This window comes from Micropterus salmoides, unplaced genomic scaffold, assembly GCF_014851395.1.
Source record: "Micropterus salmoides isolate LMB-PRFRI ecotype aquatic unplaced genomic scaffold, ASM1485139v1 Ms_hic_scaffold_17, whole genome shotgun sequence".
NCBI lineage: Eukaryota > Metazoa > Chordata > Actinopteri > Centrarchiformes > Centrarchidae > Micropterus > Micropterus salmoides.
Window position 1 is genome coordinate 10,683,146 of NW_024040817.1, and position 24,094 is coordinate 10,707,239.

General features: G+C 41.1%; 2 protein-coding genes across 7 annotated transcripts in view; both read right to left on the reverse strand.

The window, feature by feature from the left end:
* Nucleotides 1-11,373, reverse strand: part of nfatc1 (nuclear factor of activated T cells 1) — a 39,147-nt gene extending 27,774 nt beyond the window's left edge. For 3 of the 5 annotated variants that reach the window (XR_005445084.1, XR_005445085.1, XM_038725056.1), the window contains exons 1-5: nucleotides 10,898-11,312; nucleotides 8,464-9,502; nucleotides 7,953-8,112; nucleotides 2,580-2,782; nucleotides 281-453 (exon numbers count right to left, since the gene is read on the reverse strand). Coding sequence is in view for 3 of the 5 variants with exons in the window: in XM_038725056.1 (XP_038580984.1) it covers nucleotides 281-453; nucleotides 2,580-2,782; nucleotides 7,953-8,112; nucleotides 8,464-9,502; nucleotides 10,898-10,916 (1,594 nt within the window). In the remaining 2 variants the exon portion in view is untranslated. Of the gene's footprint in view, nucleotides 1-280; nucleotides 454-2,579; nucleotides 2,783-7,952; nucleotides 8,113-8,463; nucleotides 9,503-10,897 lie in introns of all 5 variants that reach the window. The other 2 variants (XM_038725057.1, XM_038725058.1) reach the window with 2 other exon arrangements.
* A 9,835-nt stretch (nucleotides 11,374-21,208) lies between these two features.
* The window catches only part of atp9b (ATPase phospholipid transporting 9B), a 45,311-nt gene continuing 42,425 nt past the window's right edge, over nucleotides 21,209-24,094 (reverse strand). The window contains exon 29 of one of the 2 annotated variants that reach the window (XM_038724574.1): nucleotides 21,209-23,067. In XM_038724574.1, coding sequence (XP_038580502.1) covers nucleotides 22,931-23,067 — 137 coding nt within the window. In that variant the 3' untranslated portion in view covers nucleotides 21,209-22,930. The remainder of the gene's footprint in view (nucleotides 23,068-24,094) is intronic. The other variant, XM_038724575.1, reaches the window with a different exon arrangement.

Sequence of the window (24,094 nt, forward strand, 5' to 3'; positions counted from 1 at the left end):
AAATAGGTTAATAACCTGTGGTGAGTAAACATGTTTAGCTCAGGATTGGCCATCTAACGTTAGCTTGCTTCTTGCTTCAGCTATGACCTAAGAGAGGTTAACTCCGACTGTCGTTCATTATGAAAAGATGAATGAGCGTTTGTTTACTTGCCAAATTTGCGGTGGTCGATAAATGTAATTATTTACGTCCCACTGGCTGCCATCACGTTAATGACTTGACTTGGACTCTTGCTCAGAGACTTGAGACTTGACTTGTGAGCATCTCTGTGAGAAGACTTACAGCACTCAATGGGGTTGGATGAAGCCTGCAAGGACACCGTTCTCCCCGTGGACTGGTTGATGTGAACCCGGAAAACCATCCGCACACGTGTGTTCTTGCGTCCAATGTCAGTCTCCCCCTTTCTCAGCTCAATGTCCGAATTACGCAGCTTCAAGATCCCTGCGCAGTCGATCCTGTGTTTGTGGAGACACAAGACAGTTTGAGTTTGAGTCTGTCCACAAGACAAATCATCATTTGCATTAACGCTATATACTCTTAACAGTTAATCAGACTGTTTATTGTACAGCATTGTAGCTAAATCAAAAGTGATTTTAACTCTGGACTCCATCAACACAGTCCTGAAAGAGGCTGCAGCCATGTCAGCAGAAGATTAACACCACAAACCCCCAACAGAGCTTCAATGCATCCACTTTTGGGTTACGTTTAAACTCTACAGACACAAATGGCTGGGAACATTCATCACATGTTTGTTATGATCCACAAGAGATGCTAAAATACTGTATTCCTCCTTCCACAAATCTTACAACCGAGAATTGGCTGTAAAGATATTTTTACAGTGTCAAAGTCTTCATCGGACACTTAATAAAAGCCCCTCCTCCTCTTCCCTACTCCCCTCTGTCTGCTCCGCACTCATCTAACTTTGTCATATTTAAATACCTTGAGCCTCTCCAAATGGTTTCTGGCATTTCCATCTCCATGCTACTTGATGCCGCATTCCTCAAAGCCTAGTTAATGTCAACTTTTATACACATTTGAACACTCCCTAACATTCTTCTCGCCAGACACCAGGGTCTGCTTCACTGGCAAAGTAATCAGGTGTTGATGCTAAGGACCCCAGCTGTTGAGCTCTCCGCCTACGCAGACAAGCTGAGTGCGAAAGGCGTCTGTTCAGTGCCTGAGAAAAAAATTTTGAAAGAAAGCACGATACCAAGAAGAGGGCCAGTATTTCTTTAAATTAATTACTTAAGAGTTAATTGGAGTCATACCAAGTTGACCAACGCCATTTGTGGCATTCATATTAGCTAAAAACATTTGAACTGGTGTTGATTAATGATTTAATTTAAGTTCTCCTAAATCATCATGAGTAACTATTTCAGAAATATAATAATGCCTGTATTCTATACCACATATTAAAACATTAATATGTCATACTGGTGTACATGTCAAGATGAATAAATCTCCCACAAATCCCTGGCCTGCTCTGTAAGTACTCTGAGGTGTGTCCTCTGTGAGGAAAGAGAAACCATATCCTGAGGTGAAGTCGTTGTATAAGGGGAGCTTATGTGTTACATCCATTAAAACGCAGAGAAAGTGCTGATGCTAGCAGGCTGCTACTGCCTGCAGCTCAGACAGAAACTCTGGTCCCTGTTAGCCGCACAGAGCTTCCCCAGTAATCTGATCTCTGAGGCTTAGAAAATGGGAAAGCCACCCATCTGTGTACAGAGGGCAACACTTGCGTAACGCATATACACAAAAATCAGACACTCACAGAAAACTGTACATCGGGAGCAAACTTCATATCTCCAGATTGTTAGCTTTTTTTTAAAGAAAAGCAGTAATCTAACATGTTTTAATATGGTTTAATTAGCCCAAGAGGAATCCAATTTCCCCTTGCAGAGGACCAGAATGTTACCTCAGTTAAAGTAAACTCCTTAAAGCTGATATCTAGAATTATTTTCAAGTCTTTTCAGGAGGTTAGTGTCAATTCTCAAGCCAGTTAAGTCTGTTACTGAGTTGTGACTTGGGACTTGCTATGTAAAAAACACAGCTTTGAAAGGAAGATGTTCAAAGTCTGTGTCATTACAATGGTCACCATTCACACATAAAAAACAGAGTTATTGACTGCAATTCACTTATGGAGACTTTTGATGTGACTGGGACTTGCCATTAAGGACTTGTTTCCACTGACATGAGACTTCACTTGGACTGTACTCGAATGACTTGAGACTTATTTTCTTGAATAATGTGAGACATGGCTTGGACTTGTCTAGAAGTACTTACTTGGCGTGGACTTGGACTTGTTTCAGATGACTTGAGACTTTAGTTAGACATGTCTTAAAAGACTTGACTATAGCTCTAAATGTCTAAAAAGTTACATCCAGCCCACACATCTAAAATTATTGGCAAGTCTTGAATGAATAAAGACTTGACGTCCAAGACAAGTTAAAACTGTAGATGCTTAAAAAAATTATTTTCCCCTGATTTGACCCTTTGTTTTGAGTTACTGTATGTGAACATGTTTTAACCTACAAATGGCCAAATCAAAACTCCCTGGTGGGGTACAGCCCTTGATACTCACATGGCCCGCATGTTGTTCTCTGGCAGCAGTGGGATCTCCAGAACCTTGGTGTTGTTGTGCAGGGCCTCATGGCTCGGGGTGGACACTGTCTTCCCGGTGATACGGTGGACCTGGTAGAAGGCGTGGGGCCTCAGTAGCCTGTCGTCAGCTGTGCCGATGAACAGCTGCAGGGTCAGAGGCTCGCTCTCCATGTAGCCATGAAGCTAAGAGGCGAGAAAGAAAGAAAAGACACAGTTGCAGTTAAGCCCTCATGTCCTTTCCTGAAAAAAGCATCCACTTTCATTCTGTTAACTTAAGTCTTTCAAAGGTTTAGGCTCTTGGTGCGTTGATTTTCAAACAAAGTACCTATTTAGGATCTTGTAATCACCCTTTTCATCTTCTTTAATTTACAACCAATGGCCTATATACACTTCCTCCATCAGTTCATGTCAGGCTGGCCAAGATGTTGATCCCACAGTAGCTGAATCTCAGGGGCAGCCGCTGCCAGACAGCAGTGAAACCACCTACAGCGAGCAGCGCTGTGATTTGTGAGTGCAGCGCTCTCCTTGTGACAACACTAAGCTAGTGTTTCAGAAAAGTCAAGGTCATGTCAGTCCCACCAAGCCCTGGCCAATCAGGGTAGAAAAATACTCTCAGTAGTGACCCTGCTCTGATTCATATCAGTAAAATGATCCCAGTGCAATGGAGCTGGAGACAGCACCAAAGTGCTTCTCGCTGTAGCTGGTGGGCTCAACTCAGAGTATCTAAAGTACTCCCAGACCTCCATAGGTGTTACTTGACAGGAGGCCTCCCGCCAGGATGACCTCAACCACCCAAACTGCGGTGTGCAGGCATGAAGCCCAAACCCGCAGGCTGAAATCTGAGAACAGCGGCTACTACTGACACACTGTTTGAGAGTTATGTATGTTATCCATACATGTGTGACCGGGGAGGAATTAGAGCAAAAATACTTGTCATTTTGACATCAAAACAACTGAAAGAAACAAATCTGTATATTATAAATCAGCGAGGTGCGTGAAAAACTTCTCTTTTTTTTACTGAAGAGATTAAATGTGACATTCATTGTCACCCAAATAGATGAGACCCAACAAACCTGGTCAACATTTCCATCTTCCAACCAAGTGTCAACATCTGGGGCTGAAAAATGAAGCCAACACAGAAGGGCCAAAAACTGCAGTTCCTCAAATGGCCACTTAAGGCTGGCTCCAAAAGTGAGTCAATCCCCAAAGACCCCCATGTTAAAATGTCCAGATTTAAAGCAGACACAAACATGTTTACAGCCTGGAACCAAAAAAACAGTTTTGGTCTATACAGCTAATTTCTCCATTCAGGACAACTGTACTGGGTTGGATTTTTATATAATGCACGTGTTTAATAATTTTAAGGCTTAAAGTCATGCATAATTAAGGGCATGGTTGCTTTGAGTGACAGGTGGGTGCTGTCATAGGTGACTAGCCACAGCAACCGACCTACATTCGGCTCCACTGATGCCGCATCTCTGCCCATTTCTGAGAGGGATTCTGCCAAGACGGCGACAGTGTGAGCTATCCACATTGAGCTTCACAGTCACTCTTCAGAAACCTATGTGAGACTATGTTCAAGTTTCATACAGTCTATGTTTCCAACACAATAAATACGTTGTTTAAAGTGCTTCAGCACATTCCACCATACATACTGATATAATGTAATAATGAATCAAGAAATTTATAATTTTAGAATTTAGACATTTCCCAAATCCCTCCATTTTTCAGTCGAAGTCGAGTTAAAACTGGCATGAAAAGGAAAGAAAAATGGACAATATGTGCACATAACTATCCACAGACCCTGTTAAAGTGTTACAGAGGCAGACACTAAACCCCGCTCAATTATGTGCTGCTGTGGATAAAATTATCAGCTGAAACGATCGGCAGGGAAATGTTGAAATGAAGACCAGAGTTTTCACTTACATAAGAAGAGCACTCGAGGCGAGGAGTGCCCGCAAGGAGAGTGAAAGTCTCAGACCGGGGAGGCACAACATGTGATTTAGAGGAGGATCCCTGTCAGGGTTAAGAGCCTGCAAAAGCCCTGTATATTTGTGTAAGGAAATGGGTTGCTGCCTAGCAATGCTGTTTATTTAGGCAGCAGGAAGGAGTGTGATGAAGTGAGGGAGCTTGTTCAAATGGTTAGATGGTTACCTTCAAACTGTAATTACTGATTATCTGAAATATTATCAGCATCAAATCTAGGCAAATAGAAATAATCAGACTCGATAATTTCATCTGAACAATTTCAGCAGTTTCTGATTGAAGTCATAAAGTCAAAAAGTATGCGTTTGTAGAGACATTTGTGTTCATGTCATATCGATCATTTAAAGACCAAGTGGCAATCTTGAATTCAAGAAACCTTTTTTTAGCTCTTTGATCTGAATCATCTGTATAAAAAGCAGCTGCAGCAGACAACATCTATGATTTGTTGATGCAATTTAATCATTGTGATACCGCTTGATGTAAACCCTCTGTTCCTCTACCCTGGCAGTTTGACATTGGCAATGCAGCCACTCCTCCCTAGTTCATATTATCACCCACAAGAGGAATGCAGAGACTCTGGCTGCTCAAGGCACCAAAGAGGAGGAGAATTGGGTGAGGGTGAACGGGGCTCCATCTCTATTTCTATCATACCCTTCCAACTCTAAAAAGATGATTATACACACAAACACATATATGGACTCCTGTGTTTCAGTTTTGTCGGGAGAGGGATAGCTCAGTGCTCAGAGCTCAGTGTGACAATTCATCCTGTCACGCTTTCTGCTTTGTACGCTTTTTATTTGTTAATTACACTTCGTTTAAAAATCTAAAGTCAATCACAAGGATCAAGGCCTAGAAAAGGCACACGACTCCAAAACAATAATCTACAAAAATTACTTCAAAACAGCTTTTTGGATGTGTTTTTTAAGCAATGAGCAGATCGTGAAATCTGACTTCAGACAGAGAAAGAAAGACCTCACAGACTTGAATAGGGGGTATTTCCTCTCCACCAAAGTACAGCATGAAACCCTGAGCATTAACTGCGGTGAGGACTGCACACAGCACTTCAGAGGGGCATACTTCAGTCTGCTGTTGGTGTAAGGGCGGGTGTGGTTGAGGCAGGCAGCAGCGATGGCATTGAAAAAGAACAGAAAATAGCTGGCTTAGCTGTGCTGTAGAAAAAGTGTACCACACAGAACAGGACCGTCCAGAATAAACTCTGTAAAGTCTGGGCAGGGTTTGAGTCAGAGGAGTGACGGGACGAGCCACAGAGGTTTAGTCAGCCAGCGTCCGTAGCAGAGGTTGCAGTGTTGTGTGTACCATGTAATCAGGAAGTCACACAGAAGGGGCTGCCTTTTCTGAAGCTCCCTCCAACATCTCCATCAGGGCCTGCCAGAAACGTGTGTGGTTTAGTTGCTGCCGCCTCCACAGGACGCAGTGCGCAATGATGTCAGCGGTACACACGGGAACTTTCCTAAACAAAGGGAAGTCTGTGTGGTTGGGGTGGTAGCTGGCGGAAAAGTGTGTGTGTGTGTGTGTGTGTGTGGGGGGGGGGGGTGGTGGTTTGGGTTCAAGTTTAAGAGAACACACACTCTCTATTTCAGCTGGGGTGAACCCAGACCCCCGTCATTAAATCATTAGCACCTTCTCATGTACAAATACACACATCTTGTACAGATGTGTGGCTGAAGTTGCAACTTGCTGGATTGTACAATATGTTTTATGTTGTGTCCAAATGTCTTCCACAGCTGCATACAAATAATATAATATTTCTGATCCCTTGTTCCAGTGCTGAGAGCTAAATATATCACAACACTGTTTAATTACCTTTATAGCATTTTCAAAAGGGGCTATTTTTACTCAATGATATGATTATATATAATATGCTTAAATATCAATTCTCAAAATGCTCAAAAATCCATTATCTCTCAGGTATAAAGCCTGCATTATTGCATGCATTCAGTGTTTGGGCTACTTGGGGAAGAACAACAAGCTAAACACACACACATTGCCATATTATCATCACATAATGTTGATAACAGCTAATTTACACATTTTGCCAATACTGGGCAACATTAACATATTTTGTCGTTGTGTTTCTGTCCAATATTCTCTTTCTTTTAGCTCTGATTTTGGTCTCTACCAACTCCTTAGGCAAATATCTGGATCTTTGACTATGCTCACTAGCTAGTTGCTAGCTTTGTCTCTCTTTCATTGGGCATATTGAGTACTAGTATACTACTACTAGTACTAGTAAACTTAATTTTGTCACTTTTCTGGTGTGAACATAAATCTGCTTATAGTTGGTATGTAGTATGGAATCGGGACACAGCATGCTTCTCCTTAAAAATGCTGCTTAGCAATGTTAGCATTCCCCATTCAAAATAAAGGGCATAACTATCTAACTGCTCCTCTATGGCAAGAAGAAAAACTACTCACGCCAAAAAGAAATATTTATCAAAACTGAAAGGCAAACACAGAAAACTCTGCACTATATGTGACGAATGTCTGGTAAACTTATTGTAATGTATTAATACAATGTCAAAAGGTTTTAATTAAACTGACAGCCCGCCTCACCACTCACTTTCCCCCAACTCCTTGCTGCAGACCCTTTATTTATTCAGAGACTGAGGTCAGTGGTGTGGAGTAATGGCTGGGGGACCAGATGGGTTTATAACCAAAACATTTCTGCAGTTGTCCACATTTTCTTTTCTTAAGACTCGACCACCAGAGCTACTGTGGTTAAAGCTGATGACTAAGCTCTTACTGGCCAGGCTACATCACTTTGTAACTGTCTACGCAGCACTCGACAACGCAATGGAAATGTCTGAGTCACCCTTGTCTGGACAGGAACTGACGGAGTGGACTGGTCTGTCTAATAGCATACCTATGGTATTCCATTCAGAAAGGTGACATCTTTGAATAATATAACAGGCAGGCCATGAAACACATGTCGCCCCAATCTATTTTAACACATAGGAGGGAAAAAGGGAGTTGAGGCGAGAAGTGAAGAGGTAAGGAGCAGGAGTGAAAATGAGTCTAATGGCTGCGCCGTGTGTTGGTCTAGTCATCACTGAAAACCAAACAGTCTAGCTCTCAACATATGGTTTGGGCCCCAGAGTGGTTTGAGACATTTATCTGCGGAGCCACAAGATAATTAATGTGAAAATAATGTTGTTTTTGAAAGGACTTTTCCTTTTTCTTGTGAAATACTGGATTATTTTACCTCTAAAATTATTTATGACACAATCTCGAGAAGGAGAAATCCGTCTTTGGTTTAGGTGCTCACAGCTTGCAGAAATATGCAGCCTGTGATCAGGTAGATACTGCTTTGTCTGACTATATCACAAGAAGCGCTGGTTTAGCAGACCTTAACGACTGGGTGTCCTCCTGCCAGGGCCTTTACGGCTCCCCTGCTGCCCTCCGTCTCATAATGGGCTCGGTGGTGGGACTTGGGCTGCACCTCGATCTGCAGGCTATACGGCCCCGAGCTAGATGGTAACTGCCAGTCGAGTGCTGGCAGGGATGGGCTGTCGGGGCAAAAACATGTCCAACATGTCAACTTAACAGGGAGGGAGGAGGCACTTATCAAAGTAGAATGTGCAGAATGTGAACACAGTGTTATGCCAGGCCTTGTGAAAAACTTGTTTAGAAATTACAAATATGTTTATGAGTCCAGGCAAAAAAATGCATGTATGGATAAATTCTCACTTAATACGTTAATATGCTCAGTTTCCAAAAATACTGAAACAATCTTGTATTTATTTGCAGTTATATGCTTTCATAAATCTTGAGCACAAAAATTCCCCTGAAGCTTTTTTTTTCAGGTTTGATCAGATATTTTTCAGTACTCAAATCTTCAGCTGTTACTCCTTGCTTACCTGACATATTGCTTTGGCTTGGACCAGGAGTATGGGTGTTGTGGAACATCCAGGAACCCGCCACAGTAGCCCTCCTTCTTTAATGGCAGGCGGTGCTCGTCCAGACAGAGCTCCCCTGGACTTAGCTCCTCACCTCCAGGCTCCACCTTTAGGCTGACTGTGGAGTTGTGCTCCTGGCTGGTTTTCCTGGCCTTCATGGGGATTCCCTCCCCAAGCTCAGCCACTCCATCTGTGGTCAAGGCGTTGATGGCTGCTAGAATGGCCGAGTTAGTGTACTGGTTGGTGTTTGGCAGCCAGGTCTCCTCTGTGATGCTAAGGCGAGGGGAGGTCTGCGGGGATGGTCCAGGTGAGTGGTTGGGCGAGTATGGGTAGTGCTTATGCAACGCCCCACTGCCATTGAAGCTGTACTTCCTCTTCGCACCACAAGGGGAGTTGGGTCTGGAGCCACGCTGACCTATCCAGGTGTCATCTGTTACGCTTGTGCGTGGTGAGGTGGAGGGGGAGTGGCGAGGGGAGCCACCAGAGGTGCAGCCATCACCTGGCAAGGCGAGGGTGGAGCCCTTGGGAGACACAGAGGGTGACTGCCAGGGGGAGTTCTGGGGTGAGTTATCATAGTTGTAGGAGAAGCCTGATTCATAGGAGGAGGCATCAGACTGGCAGCTGCGGGATGAAACGCTGCTGGCTGGACTCAGGCAGCTGGGGTCGCGGTAACCATCTGCACTGGGGAGGGTCAGCGTCACTATGGAATTGACTCGCTTGGCAACAGGAAGGTTGCTCTCCTCCACTTCATCCTCAGGAAACTGACCGTAGGCTGTGATCTCGATGCGAGGGCTCTCCAGGGTCGGGGCTCCGTTCGGGCGGATGCTTGAGGATGAATAGTAGCCGGCCACACTCATGTCATCCTGGGTGTCATAACTGTGAGGCTCTGTGACAGACACAGATATAGTAGGGCTGGACTGGAGGCTGTGGTACTGGGAGGGAAGACAAGGGTTGCCCAGTGGGAGGGAGAGACTGACATTTGGCGTGTAGCCATATGCATCTGCAAAGCAAACAGATTGAGTTTGTTGCCATGATAATCAAACACACATTCACTGGCTCCCTTACTGAGAGGGAGACAGTTGCCAAGTTGAGTCTTACGAGAGCTGTTGGAGACGTGTTGCCTATAATGGCAAAAGAACAGCTTGCCTACCAGATTAGGCCCTGGCTATTTCCCGATGCAGAAGGCATGCAAGTTAAATCTTAACCTCATCCAATGGGGATCCCCAAACACAATGAGGCAAGTGACAGAAAACATATCTGATGTCTCAAAATATTCAAAGCAAAGGTGGGGGACAGAATACAAGACCTAAAAATATATCCATCCTAAAAATAACCAAAGGCAAGTCCAGGTGTTTTTTTCCACTCTACATTGCCAGATTTATGCCACTTAATGCACATGCTGTAGCCCATAAACTGTAACATTATGAAAACACACACTGATGCTTTTGTTGGCCAGTTTCATGTTCCAACAGCCATCGAAAATAAACACAGGAGGGACATGATTCGTTTATTTGCATGCTGTAGGCTACCCAGCCAGGGGAAGCTCATGGTGCTGTGCCAACGCTCCCGCTGGGTCATATGAAACTCTGCCCGTCTGTGGCGAAGGCTGAGGTCACAACCAGGGGCAGAGGAGGGGGAACATGGGAACGGGAGTTGTGGTTATATGGTGGCATGAGGCTGGGTGAATGTGACCACAGTGGGGCGCATTGATATGGATGGAGGTGACTGCTGCAGACACACAGATGCAGTCAGACTGCCTGCAGTCACCACAGCTCCTGTCTGCTGTGAATTAGGGGCCCCGCCATAAACACTATGACATCAGTGCAGCACCATATGACTCCTTGTAATAAAAGAAAATTATACTTAAATTTAATACTGCTTGCGGTGTGTGACACAGTAGCACTAAAATGTTTGTTTTCTATAATTAGACTGCTGTGAATTAGCTGACATCCTAACAGGTAGCCTGAGGGGCTGCGCCATCAAATGGCTCTGCTGAATACTGGCATCTGAATCGCTTCCCACAGTGCCATGTCAGTCATTAGCACCGGCTCAATTCTGACTATTTTGGGAACACTTTTTAGTCACGAGAGGTTCACAGGGGCAGAACCACGCCCACGTTGCCCAAATCAACAGGGAGGGGCGCACACTGAATATCTACACCACCACTTTAATACTGCAACTAACTGTAATGCACTGAGGCTGAATACAGGCATTCAGCTGGGAGCAAAGTGCAGCTAAGACCCTGATTCAATATAACATCATAGTTTACTGTATTGCATCCGGGAGTAAAGTGTTAAACAATGATGAAAAGTTGAATAAATGCCACTTTAATAGCTTTACCGCTCTGCGATGATAATAAAGAAAGTCTAATGTAATAAATAAAAGTCAAACATACCCTCTTCAGCAGATTTCATGTTCTTCTTTGAGCAGAGAGCAACGTCTGAGATCAAAATCTGAGTACAGCTGCAGATGGGAGCGATTCCGTATCCATATAGCGGAGTTTATGTATATTCCCCAGCTGTTTGCTCCGGATCCTCTCTCTCACTGTATCACCGCAAACAAATAACGAGAATGAGAAATAACAAAGTAAAAAAAAGCGCTTAGATGAAAAAATAGCTGTTACTACTTCAAAAGGGGGAAAAGTCGCACCCAAAATGGAAAAAATCTAAGAGATGTGCGTAAAAACATTAAAACATGTGGCAGACTGATGTAGACGTGTTCTCTTAGAAAAGCTATTTTCGTCGCTGTGTTGAGCTACCTGACTCTGTGTCGGGGGATCCTGGATCTGTTGGGTCGCTGTGACGCACTGCTCCGGCGCACAGAGGACTTCTGTGCTTTTAAACTCGGGGATCACCTCGGCGGCGGCTGCGCACCGCCCCTCCGCACTCTGACGCATCTAAACGTCCGACCAACAGATGGGTCCACGGAGAGTATCTCTCACACTGGGGTTTCCGGAGGCCAATTAGCGACGCTGGCAGTGAAGCCTGAAGGCTCCAAGATGAGTAAAATAAACCTCGCCAGGATAGAGCTAAATTCAAACCTTCAGTGATTGAACAAAAAAAACTAGAGCTAATCCAGCAGAATTTGAGCCAGCCATGGTGAACATCCCTCTGAATATAAACAGTGAAATTACACACAGCACAGCATAAAACATCATGATTTGTTGGGTGACAAATGTTAAAAGACACCTTGTAACTCAAACTATGTACTCATGCATGACTGACTTAATGAGCATGAACAGAATTAATCTGGAGTTTCCACCCACTATATCTACAGTATCTGTTCCCCTTGGCATCATTTACAAAGGAGTCATCTACTTGCTACTGCAAGATACTGCACATGAAATCTCCCAAATCAAGATTTATGTGCAGACTTATCCTCACAAGCATTTTACATTAAGCTGCTGCCGTTTTCAGCCTGAAAGAGTCATTCATCAACTGGTTCTAGCAGATGGATGTTGGGTTAAAGGCTGCTGGGTTTTCAAGTAGCAGCTGGGGCAGCAGCAGATGTAAGGAAAGGTGAGCTGAGCCTGAACATGCCAGAACATATAGCTCAAGTGCTGCTTCATGAGACATAGCCTACTGTATAAAAAACTTCCTTCAGATGTTGTATTGGGCGTCTCATGGGGTTTTGAAGTTATTGCAATGGCAAATAATTGTTTTTCCACTTCCTCCTGACAGACTGCACGTCTGCAGGGCACAAAACACATAATTATCTATACTTGCATAGAAGTACTATATAAAAATCAAGTCCTATACCCAGTCATTTGACACGCTGAACTGAGAGTCTTCATAGAGTTTGCTCTCTGCGGTTGGTGTGTACATATTCAGCTTCTCTCTCTTCAGCGCATTCAGTCCCATGTAGGCAGGGTTGTTGCTATCTTTGGCAGGTCTGGACCTTTCAGCAGCTGGCAGCAGGCCTGTGGTTTCTGTGATGACAATAGTCACATGGTGGCTCTCAAAGTCTGTCCATCCTTGGAGGTAGAAAGCTACATTACTGCACTACATCTTATCAGCTGACCCTAGTTGGTGTGATTCTTAGTGGTGGTGGTGGACTGGAGGGTCATGCCACTGCCACTCTTAGCCAGGGAGTGTTAATGTGTGTCTTCATTTATAGGCCATAACTGCTTGTTGTCTTATAACTGGAGTGCCCAAACTTATATATTTGCAGCAAAGCAGTTTCCCTTTTGAGATAATTCTATGGTGTGCGTTTTACATTTATTATGGGGATTCTCTTCTGTGTAATTTCCAAGAGTGAATTGGGGGAAATCACTTGCATATCCAATACTTCTTATGCCGGTGCATTGAAAGAGACGCTATATGTTGTAGACAAGGAGATTCCTGCAGGCTGCACTTGCATTCCACTCATTTTTTTAATCAGCACCTCAAAGTACCATTTTGGTCCCTGCAGACGTTTTCCAGAGAATGAATTCTTTGTCAAAAAGACCAGATTTATCCCTTTAGTACATTTCTTGTAGAGCTAAATTTACTGTTTGTTGTTACTGAAGGCATTGATTGCATTAATAATCTGAAAGAAAACTAAGAAAAAGATAAGGGTCTAAAGCCATGCTGGATGCTCTGTGAGGCGGTGCCTCAGCGGTGATTTGAGCTAAATACTAACGTCAGCATGATGACATGTTCTAATGTTTAACAGGTGTAATGTTCAAGGCAAGGTTATTTCTATAGCACATTCACATAAACAACAAGGCAATCCAAAGTGCTTTACATAAAAGCAACGTAAGGCATTATAAAAAGGCATTTAAATACAAGTAAAAAAAGAGCTAAATAGAAAATAAAAACATAAAGATGATACAGTACAGGTTGAGATGATGTGATGTGATCCGCTTTTCTGGTCAAAGTGAGGACTTGAGCAGTCCTGATCGACCGATTCCCAAATGGAAAAGATACTGTAGTTCACTGTCACAGTTTAGCATGTTAGCATGGTAACATTTGCTAATCAGGACTAAACACACTAAACAAATTGTCATACACCAAAGTATTTAAAATGTTTATGTGATGATGGCACTAGATGAAAAGTAAGAGGTTCATCCTTCAGGCGACACGGATGTGTGTACAAATTTTATACCAATCCAAGTAGTTATCGAGACATTCACTCAAACCACAAATCTGTATCTCAGGGTGGCGCTAGTGGAAAAGTAAGAGGATCCTTAAAGTCAGTAGTTGTCTGTGTCCTGTATCAAAATTTTTGACAGTGTGTGCATGTTTTTCATCTTGTGTCTGTATCAACATAGACTATTTCCTATACCCGGAGTATCCACCTATTCAAAGTATAACTCTTTCCCTCTTTTTCTGAGATTTTAGTGATTGGTTGTAGAGAGACTGTTTCAGAAATCAACTCTTAATCCAGACATTTGTCTCCATTGCGCAACAACATGGCATGTACACCCCACATCCAAAGCAATATTCCCTCCTCACCCACTGGGATCTCATTTTGGCAGAGCTCTCTCTCCAACACAGTATCTGAGGGAGTGACGGCACATGTGAAATCCTAGCTGTCTGTTTCATCATGGGGACGTGGCTTGGTGGCTCCCCAGTCATTTGAAGAACCCCACTTGTTTCTTTGACCTCATGGAAATCTCTCACGGGCTGGGGGGGCCTAATTGGGGCAAAAGGGGGGATTGCCACTCCACATAACTGAAACATGTGCTGCAGTAAACACCTACACTCGTCTGCAGTTAATAAATAGCTCTGCTGCTGATTGACTCGTGGACCCTTCTACGTCAGGGCGTTGCTGGGGCTTGTAGTTTTTCCAGCCAGGACTGGTGTTGGTTAGTGGTTACCTTGGTAACAGGGAGCCACAGACCGGATGGATCCAGAGCCACAACTGAAAGAAGCACACTGTAGATAATGAGAAGCAACACCAACATCCTGTGTTGATAATGTAGACACGATAGAGTGAACAGAAGACTCACTTTGATATCTTGTGGGACAACTTTAAATCAGCCCACGTCCAGTCTCAATACTTATTTTTACGAGCCTCAGAGAGTCCAAGTAAAGTCATGGATCACGAGTTTTCAAACTGCAAGTCTCCGAGGTCTCTGGTCTTCGAATTCTGACTATTAAAATGTAACATTTCCCTTCAAAGTAGTTTTTAAAGTTCCCATTTTCACATAACTGAGTCTTTTTAATGTATATGCTTATCAATTAAATAGGAAATGTTCTGCTTGTTGCTGTCAACACTTGAGGTTTAAATGATTTTGCTTTGAAGTCTCAAGTGAAGTCTTTGGGGATCATCTCGTCAAGTCCAGGTCGAATCTCAAGTCCTTATTTTAGAGACATAAAGCTGCACTAATCAATAATGTTATATTAACAATGGATTAGATAACTATGCATAGTATAAAAAGGTTATCTTAGCGATGAACCCACAGATAATTATCACAATCTTTGTTAGCATCTTTCAGCTCATTGTTTTGGTTTAACGGCCCAACACTTCAAATCAGTTTAAAGAGGAACTTCTTCCCAGGCTGAAAACCAGTGTTTCAAGTTTGTTTGGGTGCTGTGTTGCACCTGTAACCACCTAAGGCACAGCATAAGAGTACATGTCTACATTACTGAGGCAAAGTGAGAAGTTTAACCATTGGAGGAAAGTGAAAAGATTTTCAGCTACTGGTAAATTGCCATTTAATAAAAAATACTTTTTACATACGGCATTGAGGGTTTAAGGCAGTGATACACAGGGCAACTGTTGGGCAACATGGATGAGCAGCAATAAATTGGCTCAGTGTTGTCACTTTATTCCCACAGGAACATCTTGCTACCAGGCAACAAGTGAACAGGCCCTGTGGCACCATTTTTTGCCCATTTGTCACAATCGTCCAAGTGATTCTGTTTAACTAAAATATTTAAGATGGTTTAGATGTGAAAACATGTGTTTGCCATCACAAGGCTGTCACATTGTAGCTGTAGCAGGTTTCAATCCCTGAATTCAAACTATGTTTACAGTGACACCTTCATACTGTGCCAATGTGTGACCTTCACTGTGAGCTAACAGTTCAGCTTAGCGAAGACAACACACACACAAAACAACATACTGAGCACTTCATCGTTTATGGTGCAATCTTTTTGGCTAATAACACAATCACATTGCTAATTTAATCAGACTATAGATCATCTTGTCTCTGGGAAACATTAACATATTTTTGATCCCACGTTTCACTGTGATCCTCACTGCTGGGAACATTGCCCAACTGCGTTTTCCAAAGTTTTGCCTGATGTATCATCATTTTAAGAGTCTGGGAGGGGCAAAGTATTGGGGGCTGGCGGTGGTCTCACTGTCACAAACCCACACATTTTTGTTGTCTGCCATCCCGTATGTGCCCACTGCCATACGTTGTGTAGGGCAGCGGTATGACGTTGTTTGGCTACAGTGAGGTGGAAAAGACTTCAACTCACTTTTCTTTCCACAGTTCTAACCCTCAAAATCCAGTGCCTGGCTTTATTTGTGTCTGAACAAAAACACGACGGAACATTGGATAGCGGTGTAAGTTATTCATAAACTAAGAAACAACCGGCTCAAAATGCTGGCTTTCACACCGCTGAATCACATGTTTGTTTTGGAAAAATGAATTGGAAGGAAACTGAAAAAGTATTACTGTACTTCTTTGTATTTTTGAGCCTGCTCGCACACCCATCTCTCACCATAGGTGCATTCGTAACTGCTATTTTATTAAGTGTTTCTTGATCTAGAATAATAAAACATTTTAAATAGTCCCTAAGACCATGAGTTCAGACAGTAAACAGAAAACTGGTTTCAGGGAACATTAAGAAACCTCGCAACCTCTATTGACGACCAAAAATTGGCAGTGACTTCAAAGGGTCTTTGACATAGCCTACAGCTGAAAAGACATGAAATGAAAAGAAAGGTAGTCTGAGTTGACAACAAACAAAAGTGTTTGGTGAGGACATTACATATCACCATGCAAAAACACAACATGAATAATGCTGTTTCTGTCACTGCTTGAGAATGAAATGTTGAGTTTTAGAAGCCAGAAATCTCACCACTGGTGATGTCATGGTTGAGTCACTGGTATTGATCAACCCTGTATTTATATTATGGTCAGTTTGAGCTATTAGGGAGTAAATGTTTCTTTTCACCTTTAAAAAATGTATTTTTTTTTTCTTGGGGTAAGTAGGATATTTTGGTAGGAGTGGTGACCCCCATCACCACACCCCTCCAACATCCCCGCTCTTTCTTACAGGCAGACTTCCTGTCTCCCATCAATGTTCTCCTTTTTTCTCCGCCGCTGCTGTGACGGAATCCCCTGCTCTGTTTCCTGTTGTGAAGGGCCCGTTGCTTGGTTACAGCCAAAGGAGGAGCCGAGGGAGCGTTTGCAGAAGGCCGGGAGGTTCATTTTCTCTCCCTAACGGTCTCAAAGCTGGCGTGAAGCTCGGGCACAACACTAAGCAACAGCTCCCCAGGGCACATAGCACTATACTATCTTTCAGTAGTTGGCCATGGTTGCGCAGGCTACACGTGTCCAAGGTCGTTTAAATAAATCAAGAATTGAGCTAGTGTAACTGCAGGGAAGTGTGATTACTTCAGACCAGTTTGTTACTGTGGTACACACTGAGGTAGGCCTGTGGAACAGCCTGTTGATATGAGGAAGTTTACATGATTCTGGTCTAAAACACATTCTTATAAACATTACTAGTGATTGTGACAAGCAAAATAAGTGTAAAGATACCTGTGGATTTAGCTTTTTGAACATATTTCTTCACTTTGGTTAAAAACAAAAGAATGCAAACACAAAAAAAGCGCACATACACTGTGTTTTTGGTAAAGAGGATGATAATCACATAAAAATTATTTCCATGGGTCCACAAACAATCATTCAGTGGGAGGAAGAGAACAAGAACAATACTACTGAATAATTAGTAGTATAATTTTCAAAAGGTGTGATGTTAATTAGTATGAACAATTATTTATTTATTATAATAAATAAAACAGAAAAGGCAAATGTGCTCGCTTACACAGAGAATTGTAGGTGCAAACACTTTAAACAAGTAAAAAGATCTTATAATAAAAAATGTTTGCAAGTGAGACATGTTAAGGGGGTTGATATCAAAGTTGAAGCACTTATAGCAGTTGAGGTGAAGTGCCAGAGACAGTTAAAATAGGTTCACATATCCTAAAATGTTAGTTGCTTGCATGGGAAATGGGGAGATGATGTTAAAGTTGAAGCACTTAAAGGGTGAAGTGTAGAAGACAAAAGCAGTTGAAATTATCTTAAGTGTAATTATGTTTTTATTTAAGCCCTGAAGGCAGTTGAATTGTCAGTTTGTATTTAAGTAATGAGCTGAAAGCTGTTTAAGCGCCAGAGATAGAAAGAAGTAGGATAGGATAGAAGTGTCAGCGGTGAGATCAATTGCCAAATATGAGAAGCCACTTAGGCCAAAATTGAATACTTCGCTTGGACATATACTCATCATGCACATACATACACACTCGCACATACAGAAAAAGTAAAAATGTCAGAATGATGCTGAAAGCAGTTGAAGTGTCAGTTGAAAAGTGATAAATTAAAGCTTTAATCATGTTTGAAAAGTTATCTTGAACATTTTCCAGCAAAAAAGTTGATTCTGTTTGCAATTTTGAAGCTACAGCAGCTGCTATTCTACTTGTATGAATTTTGTATATGTATATATAATTGAATGTTGGACCCCTGGAAAGAGAAATAGTCTGATCTTCCTCAAGACATCATAACTCTTCTCCACCAACAAGCCAGTCAGAGAATATCATTACCAGTAACTTTAGCTCTCCTGGTTGTTGTTTCTTAATTCAAACAGGGTGCCGTGGAATTTTATAACATGCTCAGTCAGATGGAATATGGCTACAGAAGCCACTTAGCTGCTTAGTAACAAGATAGCATAATGGCATAATGGCAGGTCTACCTCCACTACATAAAAAAGCAGCAAAAATGTGGGGGAAAAACACTAATTTGACAAATGTTCTATGCATCTGAAATTTCTGCTGCACAAGTGTTTTGTATCCCACTTATGGGCTGGATAAAATCTAGTTTAGAAAAGAAGTGTTTTTCAAAAACGCACCATTGTGCAGGACTTCAAATTAAGTTATGGAGTCATTTTATATGACAGATGGCAATTTCCTGTACAAGAGATGAAACATTGGATTATTATCTTCCATTATGACAATGTTCACAGCTCCACTGTTGAGTTTCTGCACTTACACAATTCATTCTGTGCGTGCATCTGTGTCAGCAGCTTCTACGTCAGAGAAAAGGCTGAGAGTTGTTGGCTTTGGACTCTCATTTGTGTAGGTTTTACATGGAGCATGCAGTGAATGTATGTAACCACATTTGACTGTCAAAGTGCTGCAGGGACTGAAAATGATATATATAGATATAGATATATATATATATATGAGCTCTAGTATTGCTATGTATAGTTCATAACTAAACCTACATCTCTTGCTAAGGAACACAAACAAACAATAGCCCTTTAATGTGAAAACTCTCTATATAACTCGCTATATAATGTCATCTTAAATTTGATAACTCCACTTCATGTGTTCAACACATAATGTTTAATATGACGCCTTATATATCCAGGTGTGAATGAAGAAATACTGTAACTGTTATATAAAAGGCTTTTCACAAACTACCTATGATGGAACTGCATCATTCATTCATATATATATTATGATATGTATGGTCAGTATTTGTCTTTTTTTATATTAATAATCTGATATTATTGTAATAGTTGTTTGATCTCTGTCTGAAAAACATTTTCTTTTCTGTGACCAGTTTTTTCCTCTTAAAGAGCACCTTAAAGGTTAGCTGGAATTACTCACTTACTTAAAGGCTGCGGCTGGAGTGATGATGGGTGTAAAGACGAGTCAACACATCACTCCTGTGGTTGCATCCTCACAGTTTTAATTAAATGACCAAGAAAAGTCAATCAGAAGTATTGATGCCAAGACCTCAAACTTATCAAATCTGCATTACATTTTAAGTCTTGTCAAGGTCACTATACCCATAGAGGCTTTTAATGAATGTATTTATCTATCTTCATGGCTTTAGCACTGTTTGTATTTTTTAAACCACAGTAAAATGTTTGCTCATGTCATAAGCTCATACAAATTTGAAAAACATCAAAATATACATGGAGAAGACCCAGACTGATCTCAACATAACAATAAAAACACAACAAAGACAGACTGTTAGTACAATAAATCATTAGTCACATGAACATTATCCGGCCCATCAAAGCTCCTCATGCAGCACATTAACTGCAGCTGGTTTGGAAAACACACCACAATGATCATCCACAGACGCACATGCTGTAGGAACAGATAAATACAACCTATAGTGCGGCACTTCTTTCCCTCCCGTGGATGTGCAGCTAGTGAAAACAAGATGAAAGAGAACATTTCTTAACATGTTAAAGCCATCAGACCATCACATTCATCACTGGGTCACAAACTACTTCCTCCTCTCTGGGGAGAAATTGATAACACATTGTCTGTTTGCTCAATGACTGCCTTTGATTACATAGTAAAACATCTTTTTTTACTGTATACATTAAATGTTCATCCACAATGTTTGCATTTAAAAGTAAAATCTGTAATTACTATATGGCTAGGCTTATTTGAAAACTGTTTTCCAACTGTGGCTCTCTTTACATAAAGCAAGATGTTATTTTCAAAATCCCCCCCAGACAAGTTTGTTTTAAATTACATCTACTCATACTTCATTTCAGAAGTTTAAAGATCCCCTCCAGACATGTTTTAAACCTAAAAATACTCTGCGTTCAATAACAATTCAATTCAAGTTCAATAACAAGTTATGTCTAATGTTTTAATTTCTACAAAACAGTTTGACTAACCACTTAAAATTACATCTCCCCTTTTCCCCCTCATTGAAAAATCCAGAATCAATGAATTGTCAAATATTAGATGACTCCTGCTTTACTCAAAATCCCTTTCCCAGTGTTGGTCCACTGGAGGTTTCAAGTTTCCACACCACACTTGTGGAAGTTGCATACTTGACTACTAAATTTGTGAGGTTACAAAATCCTACTAGTACATTCACAACTTAAACGGAGCTTTAAGTTGAGCACAGAAAAACTTTCCACCTTGAGCAGATGAAAGTGTCATACTCTGCACGTTCTGTACATCATTCTGCACAGTGAAGCTAGAACATCCAGGTAACAATAAGTAAAACAGATCTGAGTGGAGAGGGACATCAAGGTGTTACTCAGATAATGGACATTTTGATATAAAAGCTGTCAGTATGTATGTAACGAGTACCAGAGGTACTAAAGCAATACTCATTAAACCTAAATACATTAGTTTGTTTTGTTTGTCTGGGTTTAACATTTTGAAAAAAAAAAAATGTATGTCCCATCTTCAAAGTAAGTACCCAAAATGTACTTTTCTAAACATTTATTAAATTCCCATATATAAATGCACTGAAAAGCAATGGTAGTTTTCAAGTTTTCATATTCAGGTATGAGTCTCTGAACATTTATATAGTACTTATAATCTCAGCAGAGCATAGTATTTTAATAAACTAAACTTGGAGCAATAGCTCTAAAGGTCAATACTGTCATTTTAGCTGACGCTCCTTTACTTTGAGCCACAGCCTCTTGTCAAGGGTTTAGTCTCTGGCTCCATCTAGTGGCCACATGGTGAACTTCACAATGAATAAAACTTCAGTTGCCATTGATTGAAAAAGTGAACTTATTGGCATGTGGCGTTTATTTTTTTTATTATTCATCAATATTATAAATAAAAAGACAAACTGTTAGAAATTGCAGTGTAGGACACAGAAAGCAAGTTCACGAGAAATCAAAGTTTATACATCACATACACAGAACAAAGATCTAAACAGCACACAGGAAATCCACATTTGGAATTGCTTTTCATAAGAATGTAAATCATAAATTTTAACCCTAAATGCAATTTGCATTAAAGTGTCGCTGTCACACCAACTCTTTCCCAAATAACTACATCCACTACTTAGTGTAGCTACATTTTACAGTCCGGTTGCCACAATTTAAATAAAATAAAACAACTGTTTAGGAATGATCAACCTGAGATCAACTCAATTATGATTCAGAAAGAAAATGACAACCTGACTTATAACATAGCTAAACTACACCCTGTTTACAAAACTGTACTTTAAAAAGATCCGTTTCCCCCCCATCTCCATTTTTTTCCCCCCACTGTGCTCAAAACATTCTCAACATATACAGTACATGGAGGGAATGATAAAACTCATTCCTCCTTAAAAAGAGCTGAATGTCTGCTACAGGCCAAAGACACATCAAAGCCCAGGGAAGCCATATTGTCAATAAAGGCCTAAAAATACACAGGCGACTATGTTTTAGGCTCCTTTGTTTGTAGTTTTACTATCAAAAAAAATTTCAGAGAAGCTCCTGAAAGTTCAGATCTGGCTGCAGAGGTAACAAAAACGAACGCTAACCAAAACCTCTGACTGATTGCTTAACATCCAATGCTGTGAGATGCAGTTTCAGCACATTAAAATACATCATAATGAGGCACAAATCGAGCTGCCATGTCCTGACGAGAGGACTGGTGGCCACTGACAGACATCATAAAATGTAAAATTATGCAGTATAATCAAGGCCAAAAATGCTGACGATACAACATTTAATGTTGCTATGGAGTGCTGGTTTTATACTACGGAGATGTACTGATGAGGTCATATACCACAGTCTTAAAATTGTAAAGGACATAAAGCAGCAAATCCACAGAAGTTCCAGCATTTTTCTAACATCTTTGTGAATGTCATCGTAAATGGTCTTATTGTTGTAATGCACATTTGTACAAGAGTTAAGCGCAGTGAGGATTACATTGACAGCAGTAGTAATCAAAGCTGCATGTAGAGGCTATATTTACAGTGATGTAGGAATTCCCTTACAGCAACTCAACACTGTTCACAGATGCAGGCCAGCAACTGTAATTAATACCTAGAATAAAAAATAACACTTAAAAAAAGTCTGAACTCCACATATAAAAATTTAAACATTGAAAGTAATGCATCAGAACTGTATAAAATGACACTTGAAGCTGATTTGTCTGAAAATCTTCAAAACAAAAGAAGGCAGATTGACCCTTTCTGACAAAATGGGATCAAGTTTTTCAGGCCTTCTAAAAGCAGTCACTCACACCATTTTGCTCTTCTTTCCGTCACTTTATAGGTCTTTTTTATGTGCTCCGTTTTTTTCAAGTTATCCCAAGTCTCAGTGATATAATCCAAAAATCAATTATTTAATTTCTCCCCACTTTCGATTGTTCCAGTGCTTCCTTGACCTCCACAGGTCACCTGTCCATCACAGAGGATCACTGAGTAAAAAAAGTGCTGAAAATAGAAAGCTCGGTGAAACATGAAACTACAAAAAAGCACAAGTAATCCAGGTTTGGCTCATGAGGATAGTTTAGAGTAGCTCGGAGGTGAAAACTTGCGCTTCAGGTATTTGATTATGTAGAGAGGAAGACAGCTGACCAACGTGATGGCGGACACCTTCCACAGGAAAGGCCAAGTTGTGATGAACGACAAGTCTGGGAGAGCAAACAGAAGAAAGGATGTTTAGGTACACATGTCTTAGTATTGTGCTGTGATGAGTACGGGCAAGTAATGCAAGAGTCAACATCAAGGGATAAAAGCATAATGAACAGTTGCGATACAGCTTAGAAAGTCATAATCAGATGCTGGTCTTGATGGGTTGAATCCAATCACAACATGTTGGATTTATCTGTCACTGCACTGAAAACTAAAACCATGGAATGAATGATATGACACAAACAAGAGAAAGAAGGCCGATACTGCATACGACTCAAATGAAAAGGAAAAATGATGACACAGTCAAACATTATTGGAACATACAGAAACCACAAATACAGAGAGATGGATGAAGGAATGAGGAGATGAATTTACAGGCTGCACACCTACCAAGGAAAGCTCCAAAGGACACCCTGCCTATGCCTGTTGCCAACATACAGAAGCAAAAGAAATCCAGCAGAAATAAAGTGAGTGCAGTACAAAGGTTAGCAGTAGAGCTGCAACATTTTTTTTTCTCCAATTAGTTGTCAGATTTTAAATTAAATCGACAACGGTTTTGATAACTAGTTAATCTGAGTAAAAAAAGAAAAAATATTTTATGTTTTCTTTGCTCATCTATGACAGTAAACTGAATATATTTGGAATGTGGACAAAAGAAGACATTTGAGGAGGTCATCTTGGGGTTTGGGAAACATTTTTCACCATGTTCTGACATTTTATAAACCAAACAACTAATCGATTAATTGAGAAAATAATCGTCAGATTAAAGGACAATGACAATAATTGTAAGTTGCAGCTCTAGTTAGCAGTGAAGAGAGAAACAGAAAGGGACAGGGGGGGGGGGGGGGGAGCAATAAAAGCACAGAGCTGAGGTCTGAGCTACTGCACAACACTTGGGTGTCAGGTTACATCAAAGTCAACACAAAGCAGGCTCATTGAAGAAGAGCAGGGCCCCTTAAAGTGCTCAGCCCATTCAATACTGAACTTAATAAACCAGAAGTAAAGTTATTCTTCTACTGTGCTGAA